We start from the raw sequence: 22,112 nt of genomic DNA, 5'->3' as shown, positions 1-22,112 counted from the left end.
AACAAGCCTGGCTGCCCATAGGAGTGAACACCTGTAATCCCAGTATGCAGGAACTTAAAACTGGCCTGCATTTCACAGCCAGTTCAAAGCCATACTCTGTCTCAAAAATAGTGTATTTACAGAGCATGGAGGTATGGCCTAGGTTTAACCTCTAGTGCTAGGGGAAAAATGTGTGAGGTACTTTCTAGAAATGAGACTGCCATACTTACATAGGATTATATGAACTCATTAGGAGCACTGAAAAGTTTAGAATATGGGGGGCGGGGTGTGGAGAAAGAGGAGAGAGACACAGCCGTGCTGGTTTATTTTGGTTGCTAAAGAGAAGGGCTGCAGTAAGAGATGGGACTGTTCTTTGCTTTGTAGCCCTGTCTGAGACTTGAATATTTTGAAGAATGGTTTTTCAGGTGGCCAGCTCTTGCTTAGTCAGTGAGGAGGAAGCAGAAAGGCGTAGGTCACAGCTGCCATGAAGGCCAGAGCTGGGCCTGTCACCTCCTTTCATTTCACCTCCTGAGGCAGAGCCTGGAGGGTAGCAGTTGAAGATGGTTTCCTCCAAAGGCTGGCATGTTAGTGATTTGACCCAACAAGAGGAAAGCTGGGAGAACTGCCACTGCCATAGTGTAGTCATTCTTACGGAAGATGCTTGCAATTCTGTTGTAAATGAAGGGTGTTATTGTCTTTCCTCTGTTTTGTTGTTGTTGTTTTTATTTTTTTTAATCTGTCTTGCTGTTTTTCGTTTTTGTTGTTTTTTTTTAATGAGGAAAGCCTTGAATCTGATTACTTTCTCTTAGAGATTATCTCTTCTCTCTGACCTTATAAGAAAAACCAGCTGAACACACCTGTATGCAGGGACATAAATTCGTAAGTAAAAGTGATCTTTAAAATGTGGGCTGGTGAGATGGCTCAGCAGGTAAAGGTGCTTGTGAACACACCTGGCAACTTGAGTTTGGTACCTGGCAGGGAAAGACCTACTCTTGGAGTTGTCCACACTCCTGCTATGGCATGTGCATGCTAATAAGTCAACACATTATTAAACCTACTGAACTTGACATCACTGGGAAACCCTGCAGTTATATACATGGATTTGTACAACCTAAGTTAATCTCTGCACTGAAGTCCTCAGCCAAGAAAGCTGTCCCAGTTAGAACTTCATGACACTTGATATTATAAATCTGGTCCAGCTTAGTCCCTGCCACCAGCAGACAATCAACCATTGATCAGTCAGAGTTCAGATTGCCCCTGTCCTTTTGAGAACTTCCAGAAATGAACATTATGACTTTGAGGATAGCTTCTTTGTTATATCATGTCCTAAAATTATGCCATTTATAGAGTGATGGTTTTCATATGCTGGCACTTCCCTCCAAACATCCCATAGTTCTAGATGGCAGATCTTTTGAGATTGCTTCTTTGTAGCCATGAGTTCTAACAATTGCTGAGCAGCTCTAGTCAATGATCAATGAGGGATTTCCCAGTATGTGACTTTGGTAGAAAAAAATGACTAATGGAAGATTTCCCAACACTTGACTCTTTCAATATCAATGCCTTCACTCATCCCTCCTTGTTGCAGCCCCTGGATAACTCTTGACAGAAATGCAGGGCTGGATTCACTAAAGGAAAAGTATGAAATGGTTTAGTTATGAGGATATATTCTATTGGGAGAAGGGATATGCTGGTTGTTTCTATTAGTACATTCTGAAGAATATGTTTCTTCAGTATGACAGATAATAAAATACCACATATCTGCATTAGTAAGTGAAGCAGGAATTGATGGTATACAAAATCCCAAATGTCATGATACCAAAGAGTCAGATTCGAGAAGAACAAAATCTCCAAAGTCTAAAGTTCTGAAAATTTCAGTCTCCAGAGATTAAAACCCTGAAGAGTTAGAAAGATGGTCTGTGGAGAGGGGCCTGGTGCTTCCTTGATCACATGTGGTGTAGGTGCCTTGTAGTGGGCACACTGGGGACCTAATTTCCATAGGCTACTGCATAAGTGCAAGTGGATCTTTCCATAGCGTCTAATACTGGAAATATAAGTTACTTGATGGCTTCCAAAATTTGGGGGTATTTTTGTTGTTGTTGTTTTTGTTGTTGTTGTTTTGATTTTTGTTTTTTTAAACTCATGTACCTTTGCAATTTGACAGTGAGAGTCTATTGTATTATCACTAATTTTTTGCATGTGTCTAAAAGTGTTAAAACTTGCTCAATAGAGAAGATATTTCCTTTTCATACATCTGCATTTATAAAAGATAAAATTTCTCAGCATTTTAGTTCTTTGGCTGACTCTATATTGGGTGGTGACACACAGTAATGAATAATCATCTTTTCAAAGGAGATGGGCATTCTTCACTTTGCTCAGGTGGCCACACTTAGAAAGCTGCTGCTCCCACCTACCATGCCTTGTCATTTGTTTCTACAATTCCTTTTTTTCGATGTATTCATTTGTGTTTCTGTGGATATTAACCGTGTATCTTTACAACTGGTTTGTGTGGTTTTGCTTCAGAAAAATCTATTATTTGCCCATTTTGTGTTTTGAAGTGGCTTTTATAAGTAATAGATTATGTTGTTATGTTTTCCAAACCTTCCTATAAAGTGGCAATAGCTGTGCTTTATACGCTGCTGTTTTTCTGCTGTCTGTTGAGTGGTTGTTCTGTTCTTTATCATTGTTACGAATGGGTGTTGAGGCAGGAACTATTGTGCATTGAGTGAGTGAGCTGCACCCCCATTCCTAAAGAATTTTAAAACCTATATTCGCTAGAATTGTATTTGAGGTTTTGGACTTGAGGAATGTTGGGCATTAGGGATTCTGATGCTCTGGGACTTCAGCACTGGGGTTAGGGTGTGGGTGATTGGCAAGCATGGCAGCAGGCAGCAGGCAGCAGCCTTGGTGGCAGGAACAGCTGGGAGCTTATGTCTCAAACCTCAAGCAGGAAGCCTACAGAGCTGCTTAGGAATGAGACCTCGCCCCAGTGACGCTTCCCCCAGCAAGGCCACACCTTCTAAACCTAACCAAACACCAAATGGTGCCACCAAGTGGGGACCAGGTATTCAAATACAGGAGCCTGTGGGGGTCAGTCTCATTTACACTACCACAGGGACTTTGTGGCCTTTTCCTCTCTGTAATAGTGAAATGATTATTTCACTAATGTATGTGGGTAAAGGCCCTTACCATATCCTGTTCTCTTGCATATGTGCCTATACCAAGGAGTGCCAAGGAGGAGTAAACAAAAGCTTATCAGATGTAAATCCATCTGAATTTCCTCATCTGTTTAGGAATGTGTGTCAGCAGTGAAGGCAGTCAGTAGAGTCTGCTAGCTTTGTTGTCTAAGGTTGCTTGCATGGCTTTCTGAATTGGTTACATGACTTCTTTCTGTTTTCTGAATTTGCTCACTCTAGACTTTTCTTCTCTAGTTTTCTTGGCAAAACCTGTGGACCTAATCAAGTTAGAGACACCATTACAACATTCGCTTTGCCTCTTTTCCTTTCTTTCTTTGATTAGGAGTCTTCAAGAGCTTCTAGATTACCCTGGCGAAGATGTGGAGGAAACTTTTTGCCTCAACTTCACGGTAAGTCTTCCTGTATTTGTGACTGTGGCTGTTCTTCATGGTGATGACAAGTCGTAATTAGCATTAGATTTCTAACAAAACAACAAAGGCAGAGTCGAACTATTTCAGTCATCATATCTTGAGTTCAATAAATGAGCTGCAGAGAGGAATCTGTGTTTATCTGTGCATTTAGGAAAATTACCAAAACATTAATCTTCTTTGCTTTTGACTTGTACAAGCTATTACTGTATACGGTTCATGTCACTTTCTCCTTGAATCCGCTTACTGATAACTCCATGACTTAAAATATTTTTAAGGTGTTGATGTTCTCTGACTCAGATTTTTATTCTACTCCCAGTTTCCTGTTAACACAGTCATTGAATTATGTTTATTCCTAGTTTCCTTTGAGTGATTTGGGTCCCAGAAAGTCAAATGATAGTTAACAAAAGTGAAAACACATCTTTCTCTGCTTTCAACGAAGGTGTGCCGAGAAAGCTATGGGGTGATAGAGCAGAAGAAACTGATACCCGAGGGAGACAGAGTGACTGTGTGCAAGGACAACCGGTGAGTCCTGACCCGGGGATGCTGCTGAAGATGCTGGTGCTGTATTTTCCTGAAGTTTGATGCTTTAGTTTAACATTAAAATTGTATTTTAATGTCTCTATGGAGAAAGTGAGGGCAGTAGAGCAGGAACTTGAAGCTCATGGAGTGTTTTTAATAGCCATGGATTTAGTTGACAGCTGTTTAGCTGCAGATTTGTATCTTTTTGGCTTAGAGGCTGAGTAAGTCACTAAATCACATAAACTGTTTGCTTTCAGATATCTCATCTAAAAAGCAAAGGTGATAAAAATTGCCTTGCCTACGTTATAGGATAGTTGTATCAATACAGTAATATATAGGAAGGTGTTTTGGAATAAAATAGATGGATAGCACAAGGTTTCACCTATCTACCAAAATGCCTAGTGTTATAATGCTACAAAAATATGTATTGAATAAATAAATATCGTCAGCGTGTGTGTGTAGAAGGAGAAGGAGACTCAGAACCTTCCCTGCTATACTGTCATGACTGATTACTTTTCAACCCTGAAAGGTGTTAGGATTTCCACCTCCCAGTAAACAAGCAATTAGTTCCATTCCAGTAGCAGCTCCATGCTTATTAACCCAGCTACGTTCTGATCTGCACCGTTGGGATATCAGACTTATCACTGTTACTACAAATACTCTGAGAAAAATAACCTAAGGGATAAAGATTTTTGGCTCACAGTCAAACATGAACTGGTGGAGCACCATGATAGCAAGGTATGGTTCAGGAAAGCTGCCACTTCTATGGGAGCCAGGCATGCAGGGAGGCTGAAGAGGCCAGGAGCAAGATTCATCCTTCCATGAGAAGCCCTAGTAGCCTTCTTCCTCCATTCAGGCCACCTCCTTGCAGCCCTATTAATATGAACGATTTTTAAAAATATATACACTTTTATTATTATACATATTTACAACAAACTACCTACAGCAAGAAAAGTCAAGAAACAATCAGGAATTATATAAATGTTACATCCATAGAGTTTTGGTGATTTGTATAATATGAACTCTTTATTGGATAAGCTTTTTAATAAAGTTAGTGCTGTTGTGATCCACTCACCTCTTACTAACGCCACAAGCTAGGGAGTGAGCATCAACACAGGTGCCCTTTGAAGGTACAATTTTTGTTCAGAGGTGTCTAGCTGAAGACCTGTCTTGGGACTTGGTTTTCAAAGAGATCACCTTCATACGCCACCCCAAGCCCCGCGTTACTTTACCTGTGCTTCTAACTGGTAGGCCTGTAAATCGGGTTTCATATGTGCCTCCCTTTCCCATGTTGGTTAATTTAATTGAGTGGGTGACAGAACTCAGGAAAGTGCTCACTTGTGTGAGGTACAGATGAAGAGCTGCCTAAGCTGCGGTATGAGGAACTGGGCTTTTGTGCCATATCTGGGGCACCTTCTGGAAACTTGTCTCCTAATGATGTCTGATTTGGGTTTTATAGAGACATCCATATCTAATCTTAATAGAGTGTATGGGGAAACCCAGCAGGGTCTTTCTGTAAGGTTCTTTTTGGCCTGTGTTGCATTGTTAATATGGATCAAAGTCCCTTCTGAAATGGGTATCTTATCATCTATAGCCAGCAGGGTAGGTCAGTGTAAGGCAGGGACAAAAACCTGGGATCTTTGGACAAAACCAAACAATGCACACACATCTCAGAGTATCACAGTGCTGACTTAATACTTTTAAGGTAAGATTGAAGATTTAGCTGAGTTTTCAGGATGAATCTCAGTCCCTGAGTTATCTTGTTAGAGGAAGGTAAATATTTGATTTTGTTTAGTTTTGCATTGAACTATGATAATCTACGTAGACATTCATTCACTTTATAAACACTGAGTGTTTGCTGTGTGCCCTGCATGGTGTAGATGGTAGGAGGCAGCTACTTTCTATCATTCTATCTCTAGGTTGAGAATGTACACAAATATGTAACAGGTTATAGTATATGTTATATGTTTTGTAAATCAAGTGACGTGGACATAGGAGAGAAGCAACAGGCTCTTTATATGACATTTAAGAATTCAGATGTGGGGACACTGTAGGCACAGTGGCTGTGGGAGTCAGAACCTTCTGGGTTGATACAGGGTAGAGATTGGTGAGGATTTGTGAGTGGGTCAGGACATGATGGGTACAAGAGTTTTAGAGTGAACATTGTCAAAGCCTTGAATCGAGCTCAGGTTGAAAGATAATCGATATCAGTTTTAGGAAGATAGCTTTAATGTAGCCTTATGGAAATAAACAGTGTGCATAGAGACCTGAGAGGAGGCCATTGAGTTGGCTCGATTAAAGGACGGCAGGGGCCAAGATGAACGTTGTAGAAATAACAAAGTTGGTTATGTGTGAATGGCACAGTCAGTAGGTGTCTGATTTTGTACGAGCAAGGCTTGGCACAGTTTCTAATTTGGGTTGCTGTATAGTAGTTAACAGACTATAAATAGAGCTGGTTCCTTGAGGGAAGTTCTATTTTGAATGTATTGCTTTGACTGTTTGGTAATACCCAGGAATTATTTAAAGCAGGAAATTGACAGTCTTGTTAGAAATCTTTCCTTTGGTTATGCATACCACCATTAATCACTAGTGAATTTCAAGTCACTTCCAATGAAAAATTGATAGAAATACTAAAACAAGAATAAAGAAAATATAATTCTTAGGAAGATCTGTGTAATTAGAATGCATGGCTAGCCACTGAGATGAGAATTTGAACATTACTGCCATTTTCATTGTCTAGCAGTCAGTCTTGTGTGAGACAAGGAAGGAGGATGGGAACAAGAAAAGGCTTGTCTCCAATGGGGGAAGGCTGTGAGTGAGGCTTTTTGACTACAGGCTTTATCTTGCATACAACACACAGTTACCTTTCCTGTAATATCAACCTTCCCTATGATCCAGGACATGAACTCTTTGGAAAGTGTTAGTTCTGCCACCAGAGTTTTGAATACAGAACAAACATGACCTCAGATGATCAAATTACTTCGGTGTGTTTGTTCTTGTTCTATTGCTGCAGGGAGACACCATGACCACTGCAGCTCTTATAAAAGAAATCATTTAATTGGGGGCTTGCTTACAGTTTCAGAGGGTGAGTCTTGTTCATCATGTGTCAAGGAGCAAAATCGTTAGCTCTTGAGCAGTACGTGAGAACTTTGATCTGCATGCAGTAGGAGGCAGAGTGAGAGAGGAGGACAGAGTGTATCTGGGCCTGCCATGGCCTTTTGAAACTTAAAGGCCCACCCCCAGTTACACACTTCCTCCAACTAGGCCACTCTTCCTAATCCTTCCCCAACAGTTCCACTAACTGGAAACCAAGCATTCAAATATATGAGCCTAGGGGGGCCCATTTTTATTCAAACCGCCACCCTTGGCTCTGGAAGTCTAGTCTTGACTCAGGTGATGTTGCAGCCATTAAAACCTTTATTGGTTAAGGAACCAAAAAGCTGATCCTTTATCTTTGTAACATTGGTATTTTCATTAGCATTAGATAGCTTATTCTCAGGATATTTTTTCCTTTGTGAGAACAATATTATTATTTATGGCAAATTTATAAAGCAAGTGTTGCTTATAATTTGGTTCCAGTTATTTCTTCTTCCTACTTTTGGTCATTGTTTTACAACAGATGCATGTGCATGTATGTGTAGATGCACATGGTCAACATTTTGGTCTGTGACAGACCATATATGACACTCATCTACTGAAATTTTAGTGGAAAATTCTGTCACCTAATGACATTAGAGGCATCATAATGTCACAACAAACATGGCACCTTCCTCATATGCCGATGGCTGTCCTGTCAGTTGCATCAGGAGTGATACCTACAGAACATAATACACGATAGTAAATAAGTATGTTACTGGTTTTTATATTTGTCATAGTATACTTTCAGTAATTATTTTAGAGTGTTGTTGGCACACAGGAAGCACAGCTCTCTCCCCAAGGGAGAAAGACATAGTTCATTATAGAGCCAAATAGTGAGTGACCAAGGCTTGGAAAGCACGGAGTCCATCATGCCAGGCTTCGTGTTCCAACAGGGCAGGTTAAAAGTACATTGGTGGGAATCTCAGGGAGACGGGCTGCAGGAAGATGGAGGAATGAATCTCTTCTATAGGCCTGAGATGCTGTCTGATTACTTCTGTCTCCTAAGGTACTATATTCCAAAGGTTTCTTTTGTTGTGGTAGTGGTGGTGGTTCTTGGTTCCAGAATGGTAGGCCCAACATCTTGTTAATTGCAGAATGGCTTAAGGGGTTAAATCTAGCCCAAGATAAGCTGTAATTAGGCAACGGACTTATTCTAACTTCTCCAGAGCACTGACATTTCAATCAGCGATTCAGACTTCACAGATACATCTTCTTCCTGGGAATTTGCCTTCTCTTTCACAGTGGCAGCCACCTCAAGCATCAGGTGTGTGTCTGCCTAGGCCCGTGTAAAAGAACACTCTTTGAAACACACACAGTGATGAAATAACCTAGGAGTGTGTTTTATAGCAAAGTGTCCCCAAAATGCACATTTAGTCTCTAGTCTTTCATAAGATGTCTTACCTTTTGTATTAACTTGGACTCAGACAAGAGTGAAGGAGTGTGTGTGTGTGTGTGTGTGTGTGTGTGTATGTGTGTGTTGTGTTAGAAATTAACACTAGGGTAGAACATCCTGAGTAATGGACTATTTCTTACTCTGGTGAGCCTTCACAGCATTGTGTGTGTTTGATGTACTTGAAGGCAAAAAGCGATTCTGCTCAGGACTGGCAGTGTAGTCTGTAGTTAAGGCAATTTTAGGCATTTTCAAATTCTTTTCATACTGTTATTAAATTATTTCTCTCACACTTTGCCCAGTTAGCAGACATTTCGCTGAATCAGTAGCTCGGTTGAGTCAATGATTGCAAGATAAACTGTGTGAGAATGCTGAGATATAACTGTTTATTTAGGGAGATAAGCTGTTCTCACATGCCACCATAACGAGGCCAGGGAAGACTAAATTGCCATGGTTTAATCTGAAGACAGTCTGAGAGCTTATCTTAAACAGATGCACCTTGGGGGACAGATGTGTTAGAGACCTAGGTCCTCACCTGCTAACACTTGGATACTGGGAAATGGAGAAGAAGGGACACACACATGATGTTCTGTAGCGTGATGGACAAACCTGACCTGTTACTTCAGGCAAGGAAGAGTGGGCCATTGCTAGGGGAAGCCTCACTTGGACAGCTTACATGGCTTAGGTGGGCGATTAGATTGTAAAAGACTTGGGGCGGTAGAGAAACTAGGTTGTGTCGTACAGGTGGTGAGCAATCACTACCATTTTGTAAGCAGAGAGCAGCTGTGTTACAGAAGTGGGCTGAGGCTGCACTGTTTACTTTGCCTCATCTTTCCAGCCTTTATTTCGGTTGCTGGCACATGTGCCCTAATGAGCATTGCTGACCCTGAGTGCTTCTCTGGGTCAATGATCACCTGCCCTTCGAAGAGAGCTTATGTTTGTTTGAAAGGCAAACCTGTTTTCTTCTCTCTTGCTTTTTAGTTGCCGGCCTCCCTTTGACAAAATACCTACTGTGGGATGTTCTAATGGTACCAGAAAGATTGCACATAAGCCTAAGAGTAGTTACAGGACAGCGTGCTCAACCTCTGCTTCATCTCACGTACTCTCATAATGTAGGTTACTCTAGTTGTTCCTAAAGTTGCAGGAATTTCACAGAACCAGTAAGCAAGCAGTCAGTTCTGGAGCAAACATGGCTGATTGTCCTCTGACCCAGTTAATTTCTTCCACTGTTCAATGGACAATAACATTATATCCCGCAGGCTGAAAACTCAAAGTTTCAAGACACCCCTAAGCCCTTTCAGGTGCCAGTTGTGAGCTTCAGGGTTGTTTAACCTTTGCTTCTGACTGGCTGGCTTGTAAATTAAAGTTCCCACAACCCCTACCCTCTGGTTCTATTGCTGTTTCAGTAGCTTAAACTTTTCAGGGATATATTGTTGCTTTTACCAAAAATATGTTATACAGGGTACACATGAGAGGATGCCTCAGATGAGATATGTGAGAGAGAAGGTATGGAAGAATTGTGTGTCCCTCAGGTTGCATGTGTCTCTAGGAACTCCACGTATTCAACTGTCCAGGAGTTGTCCAAACCTTGTCCTTTTGTGGTCCAATAGAGAGTTCCTCTTATAGGCATGGGCGCCTAGCAAACTGTGTGACAGTCTTCTGGATAAGAAGTTGCAATCTAATGCTAGCATACTGAATATGAGCTATATTTAGGTTTTTCTGGACTATGTAGAATTTCTTTGTCTAGAGTATAAGGCAGACCTCTTTGAAATGGAGTTCTTGTGATCTTTTATGAAGCAAGGTTAGTTAAAAAATTATGGGTTGTTTTTGGTTTTGGTTTGTAGGGATGTTTGTTTGTTTGTTTGTTTGTTTGTTTTCCCTTAGTATTGGGCATGGAACCCTGGGCTATGCCAATAGTAAGATATTTGCTGCCATGGCTCCCTTGGTTGCACATATCAGCAGAATAAAAATTCCATTCAGATTAGTTACATGCATCCAAGTACAAGAATGTCTGTGGCCACTTGCTGGTGTCTTCTTCATTTGCTGGTCTCTTCATAGTGGTAGCCACATCTGGATGGCACTGCACTGCATCACTCCTGTGGTTAAGTATTTTTTATATTCAATAACGTGTTATTACCAGCAATGAGAGGGAAATAGCTTTTGTTCTAAAGGGCATCTGAATTCTATAGACAGAACTGAGGAATGGAGCCTTGGCTCTGATGACTTCTCTTGACCCCTCATTGGTGAGGGGTGCAGTCTTTAAGGTCCTTGTTATACTCGTAGCAGACTGTGACAGAAACAAAAGACAGTGAAAAGGCCAGTCAGACTTCCAGAGTGCTTTCCATGCACTCTCCTAAGGACTTAGCATGGGATGCTTCCTGCTTTGCAGATGATGAAATTGAAACAGAGAGAACTAGATCATTTGGGCCAGCTGTACAGGTAAAAGAAAAGGACTTGATTCTGGCCGGGCCTGTGCTCCAGAGGTGTACCCTGTCACTGAGAGCCCACAGTGGAGAGTCCTGCCCTCTCCCCTAGGGGAGAAAGTGGCTGGAGAATTTACTGTTTCTCCTTTTGGGCAGACTATAATTTTCTTTAAAAAAAAAAAAGCTAGTATGGTTAAAAGTGTACTATATAGGTGTGAAATTGAGTGTATGGATTTTGAACCAGTGAATACAGTGCGCATACAGGATTTAAGATGTTGTAAAGCCCTTAGGAGCAGGACTTGGAACATGCCTTTGATTCCAGTGCTCAGAAGGTGGAGGCAGGCAGATCTTTGTAAATTTGAGGCCAGCCTACATAGTTAAGTTCCAAGATAGGCCAAAGCTATATAATGAAAACCTGTCTGGAAAAAAGAAAAACAAAAACAAATAAAGAGACAAACAAAACTACCACCACCACAACAAAAACCTCATGGATACTTGTAAATACTGTGTAGTCTGCTATGCAAATGTGTTTTCTTTGGATATTTGGTTTGTTTGTATGTTCTTTTTTTTTTAATCACCCATTCTATATTCTTTCAGTCCTTCCTCCATTTTTACTAAAAGTGTTTAGAAACATCCTCTGTATAAAAGAGGATTGTTTGCCTTCAAAACATTGCCTTTTAGGGATAAAATTTAGAAATACGGCATTTTGAATCGGTTGGCAAATATTTTTGCTAGGTTGATTTTTATTAAAGAATTGTGTCAGGTTTTTCATTTTTATTGGTGTTTGAGAATACCTGTTTCCCTCAGTCCTCACAGTATCATTAAAATATTTGCATTTCATTCATACATAGGCTACTTTAAAGACTCTACATGGCACTGACCTGTTCTAATGCTGTGTGAATTTGTAAAACACTTTTAAAAACATGATTTATTGATAGCATTTGCACAGTCCGTAACTGTCTGAAATCTCTGCTTTTAAAATGGTTTGTTGTATAAGTTTCAGCTCAATAAAAAGAACATTTGTTTACATCTATGCATGTGTGTGAACCTGCAGACAATCAGAGCCTTGGCACTGAGCCTACTCTGTGAGCCTTAAAGCTGCAGATTTCTGCGTCACACTCTGAGAGCGTGCACTGAATGGATAATTTGTGCTGCTCCTTACGTTGTGCTTTGCTGAGTTTGGCCTGTCAAGGGTTAAAATGTTTCACTGCAAAGCAGTATTTTACTTGCCTGGCGGAGATGGTGTCCTGCCGACATTACTGTGCAGCCATGACGCACTATCAAATAAGCAGCTCAAGGGACACACATTTAGGATCAGCTCAGTGAGGAAGTAAAATTGACATCCATCCTAAACATCCCCAATGGCCAGAAAAACCTGTGCTAATCATATACATATATAATATAAAATAATGCCTGCTGGCCATAGCAGGCAGCTAGAAGATGTTTGCCTTCAGCCTTGCCGGAGCCCAGCTTCACCCTAGTGCTGGCCATAGGAACAGGTCTCCTTCCCCAGTTTTTCTTCTTTTTAAAATAATCAACTCAAGTTCTTTATATAAATCTCTAAGAGTAGTAATTTTCATATATTTGTCAAACTATTAAGCCCATTAACTTTTTGTAGTGTGTATCTATTACAGATATGACGCATGCTACTTGTTTGCATTTGAAATGAGTTTATATACTCAAAACTTGATTGTTTTCTAATTTTTTGTCTTGTCATGTCTGTTTATTTCTTTGGGCTGTATGTCTCCTAATCTTAGCCTTTCTGTATCTAATAATTGATAAGTATTTTATGTATTTTTTTTTATTAAAATGTTTCCTTGAGTCTATTAAAGTCTTACTTGTTTCTAAATTATTGAAAGCTGTCTCAGCTATTCTTATAAGTGAGCAGCAAAGAAATTATATCACATTCCAGATCCCACTTGGGCTTTTGAATTAAATTGTGATAAATTATAAATTAACTTCAGAAGAATTAATGTTTTTTGATTATGTAAGTCAAGGGCTTAGTTTTTTTTTGTGAAATCCCATTTTTTCATATAAATTCATATAACATTTTTGTTATAGGATAGCTTATGTTTATGTATGCATATATTATTTCTAGTGTAAAAGAAATCTTATATATTTTAATGCCTTGAATTAATTATTGATTTTAAATACTAGTCTGACAACCAACCAACTTATCAAACTTGTGTATAGTGTTTTTTAATTTGTCTTCTTGGGTTTTCGATGTCTAATAATCATATATCCATAAAATAAGTTTTCCAATTATTAGACCATTTATTTATAGTTATTTTTTAATTTTTACCAGACCTAGAGAAATACTAAATGTCAGTCTCTCCATTTCTGAAGATGAGTGAATGTTCACTGTTGTTACTGCTTTTCTTATTAAAATAACCATATGATTATGATGATCATAATGTAAGTAATATGCTCCTTCAGTTGGGTTGGTCCGGCTGTAAGAAGATTACCACTACCTGAGAGTTGTTCATAGTCATCTGTTGTCATTAGCAACCAGTTAGCACTGCCCTCCATTCCTGTCGTCATCAGATTTTGCTGCAGTGTGATTAACCCTTGCAGCAAATGGAAAAGAATGGCGTCTGATGATTTTGTGTGTGTGCATTAATAACGTCACATTAAAGCCTTACTTTTTCTGAGAAGAAATTAAAACCAGGTTTTATATGGAGGAAACCGAAACAAGGTAGTTTTTTAATGTCTTCTGTTTCTGAATTAAAAGCCGTATTTTTTCTGATAATAAGGAATCACCAAGGTAAAAATTAATAAAGCGACCATTTTCTCTTACGTAGCAGAAGAGGAAGAGAGTTGACTTTTCTATCAGGGTCTTTTGTCTTTATTATAACAATAATAGCTGGAAATTATTGCTAGGTGTCAGACGTTGCTGTGTGGGATGTGGTTTTTTTTTTTTTTTTTTTTTTTTTTCTTCTTCTTCTTCTTCATAATAACTGTGAGGAAGGGACTGTTAACCACCCACTTCTATAGATGAGAATACAGGCAGTCAGAATAACAAGTCTTTATTTTTTGAAAATACTGTTTTGTTAACACCACAGTGGTAAACAACTTTATGTTTGTATTTCTTTACAGAACATTGGTTCACAGATAATTCAAAACCCACAAAGAAGCTAAAGGCCTTTGTATGAAATGTCTCTCCCCAAAAGTCCTTCCTGGTTTTGCCATTCTGTCCTCAAGCAATAAAATTTGATTATGCACCATTTAATATGTCACATTTACATAGCAAAATAATGAAGGCACAGCTAATACAAGCAAACTTAAACCCTTTCTATTTCTGAGCTGGGGGCAGGGATACACGCGTGGATTGATTCTTCAAGTAGATATTTTTTCCAAACATTAGCTTCATTGAGGAGTTCTGATGGTTTTCACAGCTACTTGCTAAAAGCTACAAGACAAAAAGACTTCACAAAAGGTCAAACTACGCAACACTGGATACACATGCTTTACAGAATTGCTACATCCTACATCTCTTCAAGTAAATTATATTTCTAAAATACTATAAGGTGATTTAATACTTAAAACACTTGGGGTCATTTTGACGATTTTTGTAAACACTACCAAGAAAACAGATAACATGAGACCATAACAAATGAACACATGTTGACAATATTGTACATGTAATAACCCTCCGTTTTTGGAACCATGTTCTTTCTGTAATTTCAAAATATTCAAAATTTTCAAAACTTGAAATGGCAGTTTCCCTAGCCTCGGAAACAGTAGTCTCTAATGCTGTCAGTCCAGTCTTCCTCCATGCCACGTCTCCTCTGGAGTGTAAAGCTGATGACTGGGTTTGCAAAAGCAAAAGTCTTAAAGATGACGTCGTTCTTGGGTTCCTTTTCCTCCAGTGCTGGTAAATGTAAAGAAACTGAAGAATTAAGCATTGAGAAGAGTTCAGTCTTAGCTTGGGTGTTCAGGTGTAGTGTGATGAATGGATTTCAACGTGTGACGCACTTTAGTTCAAATCTAACTGACAACCGTTCATCAGTCTCAAGTCCAGTTCTCACAGAAGAGCAGGGAGAAAAAAATAAGCTTAATTAGGCTTTTTTTTTAAAACGTCTTTTGGCATCTGTTTTACACAAATAAAAGTCAGATTAGAAACGGGCTAGCCAGAATCTACTTGATTCAATTTAATTTTAGGAATGTCAGAATAGATTCACATTGTATTTTGGACAAAACCTGAGCCTTTTAAAGTCTGCCGACATTGGAAATAAAAGGGGCGGGGGAGGGGTTGTCACCTGTCAGCTGCTGTGCTCACTTCTTGGCGGAGTCGGGACCCCCAGTTGCGCCTGCTGCAGCCTCTTCCTCTTCGTCGTCGTCATCATCCTCTTCTTCCTCATCGTCTTCATCATCCTCTCCCTCCAGGGTCCACGCGCAGCCCTCCATCTCTCCGGTGAGCTCCTGGATCTTGGCAAGTAGGGGCTTGTAGATGTCGTTGTACTTTTTCTCTAGAGCCTGGAATTCTTTGTCAAATTTGGCCTCAATCTTATCGCAGCGCTTCTGCAGCTTTTTAAGCGCCAGAACCCGGCACTTGACGGAGTTGGGCAGGCTCTCGATAAAGTCATTTTTGGGCTTAGGCGCGTTTTCCGCGGGGGCCTGTGGCTCCTCGGCCGCGGGCGCAGCGGCACCATCAGCGGCTGCGGCATCCTCACCACCCTGGGCGCCCTCCATTACCTCGTCTTCAGCGCGGCTCTCAGCGGGTCCCTGCTTCTCGGGGTCGGCCATGGCTAGTTCTCGGCTCGGCTCGGCTGGTTTGCCGCAGTGGTCCGGTAGTTGCGCAGTTTGCGGCAGAGCTGGTCCAGGGACGTCCTGCAGCTGTGACTGCGGCTGGTCCAGAGTGAGTCTGAGAGGATGCGGCAAAAGCTGACGGCTGTGGTGACGTCCGCGCGGCCGCTTCGCAGCTCGCGGCAAGTGAATGGCTGCTCACTATCAGCTGACAGCTGTGCGCACATACTGCACCAGATTGTTGCTATGCTCCTATCTCCGAGGTCTCCAAAACCTGCCACTTAAACACTCAGCCCCCTCCCTCCGCCCCCACCCCTGTAGAACTGGCTAGAACCAGCTTGAGGCTGAGACTGTATTTTTCCATACCTGTTTGTACAGCTTCAGTCTGTTTACTCTGTGCTCCCCCCTCCCATCTCAGCTCTCCGAATCCGCAATGCACCTGTTCAACTTCTGTCGGAAGTGCGCCATAGCTGATGCTGGTCACCCTTGGTTATGGGTACCTTGCTTTCCAAATCTCGATTGCGTCTTAAATTTATTTCCAGAGACTAGAATTGCAGGAGAACCATTTTCCTCCTACTCGTTTGCAGACCTGCAGTGCAGGTATCTACGCACTGACCATCTTGTGCTCCTAGAGCCGCCAGCCAGTATCTCTGTTAAACCTAGCTAGCTACTCTTGGTGGCACATTGGTGCAGGAGGGACCTTGGAATTTATTCTATTAAATGTTTATGTATGAAATCTCTGCATATTAGCACCCTGGTAATGTTACTGAAGGATCCAAACAGGCACCTATGAAAAGGAATAAAGTAAGGGTGAACAGAAGCTAGACCCTTGGGAGTGTTCAACCTGTGATATTGTGATAAGATGCCATCATCTCCAAGTGTCTAGGGCCCAATTCGTAGTTTTCTTGGGAGGCACACTGCCTCCGGATGTCAGGTTAGACATGCCCATAAGGGCCAGGGGGAAAAGAGGTCATTTTAATACATCTTGAAAAGCATGTGTGTGGTCCTCTTCTTCCTTAGGGATCCACAGATGCACATACAGTCATTTGTCACCAAACAGCTAATGGATAACCATCTGCTCTTTGGGTCTGCTTGTGATTTGCATGTGAGGTCATTGGAAAACACCATATACATCAAGCTCTTGTTTTCTGATGATGAAGTGATCGGACACTCTTAAGTTTTTACTCAGACAAGCCAGAATTAGAGAATTTTTTATTTCGTATTATGAATTTATTTACTTATTTAGCTGGCCTACGCTCATGATGGCCTTGAGCTCTGGCTCCTTTCTGCCCCCTTACAGTTTCTGGAATAAAGGTGAGGAAAAAAAACTTTAGTGGTTCCTGGCAGCTGCATTCCTTACCTTTTTAGGAGTTTTTCTTTCTCTGTGGTGGGCCATACCAGTGTCCTGCGCATAAGAATTCTGTAAGGGATTTCTACCTTTTGGTTCTTATGTACATTAAGTTAATTATATGTAAACCATTTAGTCCTGGCACATAGTAAGCATTGAATATTTTAAGAAAATTGCTTTGTTAATATGCAAAAGATAACTATGCATAGTGTCTTTCAAAATAAATATCTGATCAAAGAAAGTAAATATGTACAAAATGCATTTTTAATGCACCTATGAGTCCTTCAGTTTGTTTTACCTCCCTCATCCTTTGTGCTTTTTAAATTAAATTTATGTCCTTATGTGTTGAAGGAGTAACTACATGGTCTCTGGTATGAATGTATGTTGGTTCTAGCCTTCCAGGCTGTGTTTCTATCGATTTACCTCAGGTCTTCAGGCCTGGGAGCAGATGGGTTATCTGCTGAGCCAACTTGGTGGTCCTCTTTCAATACTTTTTCTTTCTTTCTTTCTTTTTAACTCAAAAGATCCTAACACTTAGTAAAATCCAGCTTTGGGGGATATTTCCATAAACGAACACATTCCTGTTAGCACTGTGGCAATCATGACAGAGAACAGTAACTCTGCTCCCCTGAAACGCCCTTGGGACCTTTTCCCTACCGTGCGTATGACACAGTGGCCTGTTTACTGCCTCAATACTTCTGTTTGTTTGTTTTGCTTTGTTTCCAGAGACAAGAGTTTCTGTGTAACCCTGAATGTCCTGGAACTCTCTCTCTCTGTAGACCAAGCTGGCCTTAAATTCACAGAAATCTCCCTGCCTCTGCCTCCCTAATGCTGGGATTAAAGGTGTGTACCACCACCACCTGGCTTAAAAGTGTTTGTTTTGTTTTTCAATGCAGGGTTTCTCTGTGTAGCTCTGTTGTCCTGGAACGTGCTCTGTAGACCATGCTGGCATGATCTCTGAGATCCACCTGTCACTGTCCCTGAGTACTAGGATTAAAGGTGTGCTCCACCACTACCTTTTTTAATTGTTATGAATGGAATCACATGCAGTATTTGGAGTCTGTCATTTTCACAAGCAAATGCATTTGATACCCATTTGTATTGTCATGTATGTTACTAATTTCTTACATTGTATTGTTGAGAAATATTTCTACCAGTGTTATTCCCAGTTTTTAAAAATATGAATAATACCACTGTGAACGTATGTCTGTAGATTTCTATTTGAACACATCTTTGTTTTTTGTAAATACCTACCAGTAAAACTGCCGGATTATTTGGTTTATTTAACTTTATAAATAGCTGCCACACTCTTTCCATATGGCTGTGCTAGTTTGCTTTCACACCAGTAGTGTATGAAAGTTACAGTTGTTCTGTATGTTTTGTTTTGAGATGGAGTCTTTATATACCAGTGCCAGTTTGTATGGCAAACCTGGAACTTGCCTGCTTCAGCATCTTGACTTCTGGGGTTACAGTGTTCCTGGTATCCTTAATGACGCATGATTCAGAATATTTACCAATGCGCATAGTTACCATTCTTACATTCCTTACACTCTTCTGTCCTTTGTGGGCACCAAGCATGCAAATTACGTTCAGACATCTATATATGGAGGCAAAAATGCCCATATGCATACAATAATAATTTTTTAAAAGGAATCATGTAGGGGAAGCTTTAGGTTGAAACAACATTAGAGAAAGAGAAAGGGGGAAAGAGGGAGGGAGGGGATGGCACAAATAGCTGGATCTGCTTAGGGTAAGGGATGGAGCCTGGATATGGCATGGGTGGGCTAAGTCAGGTAAGCTAACCAGACTGGGCTGGGACAAAGGATGTGCAACTAGGAAAAGTCCTTGGGGGATAGGAACAGAGCAAGCAGAACTCTGCCCATCATACTTTTGAAGAAAAAGGAGAAGTCATTTAAATCTGAAGAGAAATAAAAACTTTCAAACATTTCTTCAAACCAGTGAAAGTAGAAATTCGACACAACAGAGCTGGGGCTGTAGAGAGAGCTGCACTAGCACAGAAGCTTGTTGCATTGACTACCGGCTTCGGTTAGTCAATAAATAGGGAATAAGCTGGGTGGTGTTGGCACATGACTTTAATCCCCGTACTCACATTCAGGAGGCAGAGGTAGGTGGATCTCTGAGTTTGAGGCCAGCCTGGTCTGGCCTCAGTGAGTTCCAGGACAGCCAGAGCTACACAGAGAAACCTTGTCTGGAAAAACAAAACAAAACAAAAAAAGACTTTGAATAAAGAAACTAATGAGGCATCTTAAGGACTTAGAAGAGGAGGAACATAGTAAACCTAAAATCAGAATGAGGAAAACAACAAAGAGCCAAGATAAACCTGAAAGTAAAGAAATATGATATCAATAGAATAAGGATTGTTTTCTTTGAAAGGGTAGAAAAGAAAATATATCCAATTTTTAAAATGAGAAGAGTGGCTTAATAGTTTGGGATAGAATGTAGCTTGGCCTACATTTATCTTTCTGAGTCTGGCATTTTTATTTAGCGTGATCTCTTATTCCAGCCATCTTCCTGCAGATAGTGTAATACATATACCACACTCTCTTAATTGTTTATCTGCTGCTGACGCTGGGGTAGTTAGTGTTAATTTTCAACTGCGTACCTAGGTACTGGGTGGGCCAAGCCTCTGGGCACACCTGTGATAGAGTATCTGGACTAAGGTTAGTCCCTGATAATGACCTGTGGGGTTGTTTTGGCTTCCCTGATTGATGTGGAAAGACCCACTATGATTGTGGGTAGGACCAATCCTGGGTGTTGGGTCCTGAACAGTATAAAATAGGGCAAAACGAGCGCCAGTATGCATTAAATCATTGCTCTCTTTTCCTTATTACAGATATAACGTGGCCAATTATCTCACATTCCTGATGCCTTTACTTCTATGCCATAATGCATGTGGAATTGTGAGCCAAATAGGCCCTTTCACCCTTATGTTGCTTTTGTCAGGGAATTTTATCCCAGCAATAGGGAAAAAAAGGAAAGTAATTACAGGCAAAGGCTGATTCTATAGCATGGCTGTTTCGGTTAGTACCACAGTCAGCACAGTACGTCAATGCAGGCAGTTTCATTTCCGTTGGATTTATTTCTGAATATGTCTGTTATTGTTATATAGAAAAGCTTCTGACTTTCGTACATTGGCTTATGTATTGCTGCTCTGATGAAAGTATTTATCAGATCTCAGCCTTTATAGCAGAGTCTACGCTATTTTAATGACAGGATCACGTTGTCTGTAAATAGAGAGGCTTTGGCTCTGTTCTTTTCTATTTATAGTCCTTTCACTTTTCTCCTTGCTTTTTGCTCTGGCTATGCCTTCAAACTATATTGAATAACGTTGGGGAGCATGACACCCTTTTTTCATGCCTGATTATAGAGTAAGTGCTTTAAGTTTGCCCCCATTCCATGTCATGTTGTCTGTCTGTCTGTCTGTCTGTCTGTCTGTCTGTCTCTCTCTCTCTCTCTCTCTCTCTCTCTCTCTCTCTCTCTCTCTCTCACACACACACACACACACACACACACACAGAGGCATCTTGTCTCTTGTTTTTAGTCTTCATATCTTTGCTGTGTCTTTCCACCTGTTAATTTTGTATTTATCTTGTTTTTATTTTCCTACAATATTAGCTTATTTACTTGACATCTCAGAAGTTTAATGTAGGCACTCATGGCTCTAAAGTTCACTCTTAAAACTAGCTTTGCAGTGTCCCTCAGGTTGTGGGAGCTGTAGTTTAATTTTCATATGAATTCACGAGGTTTTTAATTTTCTCTCTGATTTCTATAACACACTGATCGTTCAAAGTGTGTTGTTCAGTCTCCATGCCCTGGCTTAACTTCTACAGCTTCTCTTACTGTTCATTTCTGAGTTTCTTCCGTTCTCCCAATTTCTTCTGTACTTATTGACTTGCTTTATATCTTAAAATGTATTCTGTTTTAGAAGTTCTGTGGGCTGATAAAAAGAATATATATTGCACAGGTGTTGGATACAGTGTTCTGGATGCTAATGTTAAGTCCATTTGCTCTGTGGTCCAATTTAACTCTGGTGTTTCTCTGCTGATGTTTTTGGTTTGGATGAGCCATTGAAGAAAGTGAGATTAAATTCACACAGTTTCATTTTATATGAACCTCTGAGTGCCTTAGCATTCAGGCGTGTTTGGGTTTGGCCATTGCCAGGATTATTATCTGTCCTTGATGCAATGTTCTCTTTATTGTTACAGTGTTACCTTCTGACTGATTGTGACTTGAGGTATGCCCTGCTAGCATATCTGCGTGATACACTTGCTTGATTATATCTGCTTCTGCTTGCTTTGAAATATTTTTGCCTAGTGTATTACTTTCCATCCTTTCACATTCAGTCTGTTTATGCCAGTGCGAAGAAAATAGGTGAAACTTTTTAAAAAACTATCTTGTCTTCTAATTGATGACTTAAGACATTTGTGATTACTATTGAAAAATATATAATAACATCTCCCCTTCTTCATCTTAGTGGTGTGTTGGTTTACTGGCTTAATAATGTTTGATTCTTTTCTGAGCTCTTAAGCCCATGACTACTGTTCCTCTGGGTTGCAGTACTTTAAGTTTCTTTTGCAATGCTGGCTTTAGAGGTTGTCTGGAAATATCTTTATTCCTCCTTTTAGTAAAAAAATAAATAAATAAATAAAATCTCTTTGCTTGCTTGCTGTAGTAATGGTAGGCAGGTAATTTGCTTCAGGGGTTGAATAGTTCCTTTATTTTCTCCAGGTCTTTGAGTTCATCTAAGATATAGCATCTGGGGCTGCTATTTTGATAGGTCTGTCTTCACAGTTGTTGGGATTTTCCCTACTTTTGATACTTGGATGTCATTTCTTTCTTTCTTTCTTTCTTTCTTTCTTTCTTTCTTTTTTGTTTTGTTTGTTAGTTTGTTTGTTTTGGTTTTTGAGACAGTGTGTCCTGGACATACTTTGTAGAACAGGTTGG

The 22,112-nt window shown here is 40.3% G+C and overlaps 2 protein-coding genes across 2 annotated transcripts in view; one reads left to right on the top strand and one right to left on the bottom strand.

The window, feature by feature from the left end:
- The window catches only part of Herc3 (HECT and RLD domain containing E3 ubiquitin protein ligase 3), an 81,004-nt gene that overhangs the window by 51,107 nt on the left and 7,785 nt on the right, over nt 1-22,112 (top strand). Inside the window, exons 20-21 of the mRNA XM_051152266.1 lie at nt 3,496-3,562; nt 4,023-4,105. Coding sequence (XP_051008223.1) covers nt 3,496-3,562; nt 4,023-4,105 — 150 coding nt within the window. The remainder of the gene's footprint in view (nt 1-3,495; nt 3,563-4,022; nt 4,106-22,112) is intronic.
- Nap1l5 (nucleosome assembly protein 1 like 5) lies at nt 14,064-15,969 on the bottom strand. Its single transcript, XM_051152265.1, has one exon. The coding sequence runs from the start codon at nt 15,797-15,799 to the stop codon at nt 15,329-15,331; it is 471 nt and encodes a 156-aa protein (XP_051008222.1). The 5' UTR covers nt 15,800-15,969; the 3' UTR covers nt 14,064-15,328.

This window comes from Acomys russatus, chromosome 10 (assembly GCF_903995435.1).
Source record: "Acomys russatus chromosome 10, mAcoRus1.1, whole genome shotgun sequence".
Taxonomy (NCBI): domain Eukaryota; kingdom Metazoa; phylum Chordata; class Mammalia; order Rodentia; family Muridae; genus Acomys; species Acomys russatus.
The sequence above is the reverse complement of the archived record's forward strand: the minus strand, read 5'-3'. Positions and strand labels throughout refer to the sequence as shown.